Source organism: Priapulus caudatus, unplaced genomic scaffold (assembly GCF_000485595.1).
Source record: "Priapulus caudatus unplaced genomic scaffold, Priapulus_caudatus-5.0.1 Scaffold1698, whole genome shotgun sequence".
Lineage (NCBI taxonomy): Eukaryota > Metazoa > Priapulida > Priapulimorpha > Priapulimorphida > Priapulidae > Priapulus > Priapulus caudatus.
The window spans coordinates 20,435-23,918 of record NW_014578759.1 but is presented as its reverse complement, the minus strand read 5'-3'; the positions used below and the strand labels follow the sequence as shown (position 1 = coordinate 23,918).

The following is a 3,484-nucleotide window of genomic DNA, read 5'->3' as shown; positions in this document are numbered from 1 at the left end:
GCAGTTAATACCATCAATATTTACACTGGGGCGAACCAGCAGCAGCCATATCATATGGTTGCAAGGATGTCAATGTACAGAAAAATATCTGTAACGAACTCGACGTGAACTTCACTTGAATTTCGATTTCTAAATTCCACGACGGTAGACGTGTATGACGCGGTAGAGCGTTTAAATAGTCTGTTTCTTTCGTTCACGCGCCGTGTGTAGGTATCGATGATCGTAGCATCTGCTCTGATGCTGACATTTCTCTGATATATTGTTGCAGTGGTCAAACAACCGATACGACAGCCATGATGCATCATACTGAACCTTCACACGGCAGCTGGGAATCCTTCGTTACTTAGATGCAAAACTTTTCTGGTATCTAGTGCCAGCCGGGAGACAGGTAAGGTAAATATGTCCATCTATGTCGTACATGCTACTTAGCATACGGTACATTACTGTACCTTACTTAGCATACGGTACATTACTGTACCTTACTTAGCATACGGTACATTACTGTACCTTACTTAGCATACGGTACATTACTGTACCTTACTTAAGTAATAATTATAGTTATGATACTGTTTTGCTGATATGCCAACTAACTATCTACTATTACTAACTTATATCTGTCTACAAACTTTCTTTCTCATAATAAAACCTGATTACAAGATACTACTTGCTTCTAAGCAATATTTGTATAACCTTTCTATCCAAATTTTTTACCCCTCCCATCTTTCTAACTAACTTAGTTACCTGCCTAGATAACCCTTTCTTGCTTTTAACTTAGATTTTGTCAAACTTTACCTACCTGTTAACCAAGCTTCCAGCTACAAGTGTTCTTATACACACAGCAGATGCACTGTATGTCGGTGTGACTTAAAGGGGGGCTTATGTCGGGCTTGCGAGCCGACTCGACTGGAAGCAACTGGCTGCAATTCACTGCGACTGCAGTGCTTACGGAAGCCGTTAGGTCGGTCGACTGCGACGCGACTGCCTGCGACTGGCCGCCACTAGTTACTCGGAAAAGAACAGTGGGCAACTGGACGCAACTAGTCGCTGCCGATCACTTCCAGTTGCTCGAAATCCAGTTGCTTCCAGTCGAGTCGGCTCGCAAGCCTGACATAAGCTCCCCTTTAAGTGCACGTTAGTCATCACTAATGCGCCGTGGTGTGTTTCGCAGGGCTTCCTTGAGAGACGCGGCGCGTGCCCGCGCTCGTGAACCTGTGCCGCCATGCAGGACCCAAACGCGGCCAAGGTGTTCTGCCCGCGCCTCATTGACTACGTCGTGGTCGTCGGATCGCACGCCCCCACGCAGAGCCCCGTCGCCCAGACGCCCGACCTGCTGCGGCGCTACCCGCTCGACAACCACGCTGACTTCGCGCTGCCGCCCGACGTCGTCTACTTCTGCCAGCCGGAGGGCTGCATCAGCATCCCGCGCAAGCGCATGACGTCGCTGCGCGAGAGCAACTCCTTCGTCTTCACGCTCACGGAGAAGGACTCGGGCCTGATGCGCTACGGCATCTGCGTCAACTTCTACCGGCCGTTTGAGCGGCGTGTGGGCGCGGTCGACCCCGCGGATGGCGGCGGCGGCGGCGACGCGGCGTGGCAGGGGGCGCCGGCGGGTCCGTCGCCTCACGTCAAGCGAAAGATGCGGCAGAAGAACAACACGCTGACGTCGCTGTGCATCATCAGCCATCACCCGTTCTTCTCGACGCTGCGCGAGTGTCTCTTCATACTACGTCGCATCATTGACACGTGCAACCGCAGCTGTGCCAAGAAGGCGGCCGCGCTCGGCAAACCTGTCAGGTGAGTGCCTCAATATTAGGAGGGGCAGGAGGTGAGGGCATTGGCTGGAGGAGAGGGTGGTGGGAAGGAGGGGGGCAGGAGGTGAGGGCATTGGCTGGAGGAGAGGGTGGTGGGATGGGGCAGGGGTGGATGCAGGGAGTGGGTCAGAATAGGGGCAGGAGGCAGGCAGGTAGAGTAGGAAAATCTTTTGTTCTCTATTACGACGTGCATAACCTTGACCCTAAACCTAACTCTAATCCAAACATAATCCTGACCATAAATCTAGCTCTAATGCTAACGGTAACCCTAACCCTAACCCTAACCCTAAACCTAACTCTAATCCTTACCATAACCGTAACCCTAAACCTAATTCTAATCCTAACCGTATCCTAAAACTCTAACCCTAACCCTATCCCTAACTTGTAACCCTAACCAAATCGTAACCCTGAACATAACCCTAACTCCAACCATAACTATATAGTTACTATATATGTTACTAGCGGTGTCTTTCCCATTCTCAGTTGGTCTATCAGTACTTGTTCTGCCCTTGTCATTTTGTCTGGTAGGGGTTTGGGTCTAGCAGAAGTAACTTTGTTGAAGAAGAGATCTTGTCCGAGTTTGGCAAGCCATTCTTCACATAGGTTTCTCTTCAGGTAAGCTTTGGTAGTCTGGAAGTCCAATGACACTTCCTCTTAGGGGAGGGTGGATGCTTCCGCAGCTACCTTACCTGCTTTTTCATTTTCTTCAATGCCCTGGTGGCCAGGTACCCACTGGCATATCACTTTGTTGACAGTCACAGTTCGGGGCTGGGTGAGTCAGAGTTTGTCCAGCAGCTCACAATTGCTGTTGTATGGCTAAACTGTTTTCCAGGACCATGTCTGATGGTAACAAAATGACGATTGTGAATCTGTTATCATCCATAAAGTCCGTTCTTGTTCAATGGGACTGTCTAGTTCGTGAGCATTATCGACTATTGTGTTAAGAGAGTGTTTAATTGCAAGCATTTCGGCTCTGTATGACGAGCATATTATTGTACTTTGAAAGATGATAGCTTCAGGTTTTCATAAAATCGTGGATCGTAGCATAGAAGTTAGAACCGTGGCAGGTATGTGTTACTGCCGATGTTTGGAGCGTGCACGAGAGTTGCAGCAGTCGTAGAGATGTAGAGTGAGACTTGTTAGATACGATATATAACGATGGTGACTTTATTAGTAACTTGACACATGGCTTGGGCAATTTCCCGCAGGCTCGCTTGACAACAACTCTTTTTCTGTTGGGGCCAGGAAGGTATATATCTCTGCACCTGCTCCTTCGTTGTTAGTTCCAGCTTCAGCGGATTCGTCTGTGTAGCAGACAATGTCCTGTAACTTAACTCTGCCTAGTAGCTAGGGGCCCGGTTGCCTTGTTTATTGTGTCAGAGGGTTCATGTTTACTCGTGCATGTTATGAGATGGGCGATTGAGGTTTGGTTAAAATGAGGAGATCCGCAGTAATCCAAACTCAGGTGATCATTTGTTGACGTAGTACCCTGATGTACCCGCATACTACAACCAAGTTCCAACACAAAGAGGATCAAACAGTACATGAACGAAACAGTGAAAGAATATTAATGAAGTTGAACATAAAATCGATGACCTATCAGGCTATGAACTTTATATCGATAGATATTTGTACTGCATTTATTATTCCGTGTAATGCCAGTTTCGGGCTCT

At 48.2% G+C, this 3,484-nt stretch overlaps 1 protein-coding gene across 1 annotated transcript in view; it reads left to right on the top strand.

Moving 5' to 3' along the window:
• The window catches only part of LOC106817361 (MAP kinase-activating death domain protein-like), a gene marked incomplete at its 3' end in the record, with an annotated part of 29,032 nt that overhangs the window by 5,574 nt on the left and 19,974 nt on the right, over positions 1 to 3,484 (top strand). The window contains exons 2-4 of the mRNA XM_014822020.1: positions 269 to 393; positions 1,169 to 1,543; positions 1,598 to 1,794. Of these exons, the coding sequence (XP_014677506.1) occupies positions 1,220 to 1,543; positions 1,598 to 1,794 (521 nt within the window). The remainder of the gene's footprint in view (positions 1 to 268; positions 394 to 1,168; positions 1,544 to 1,597; positions 1,795 to 3,484) is intronic.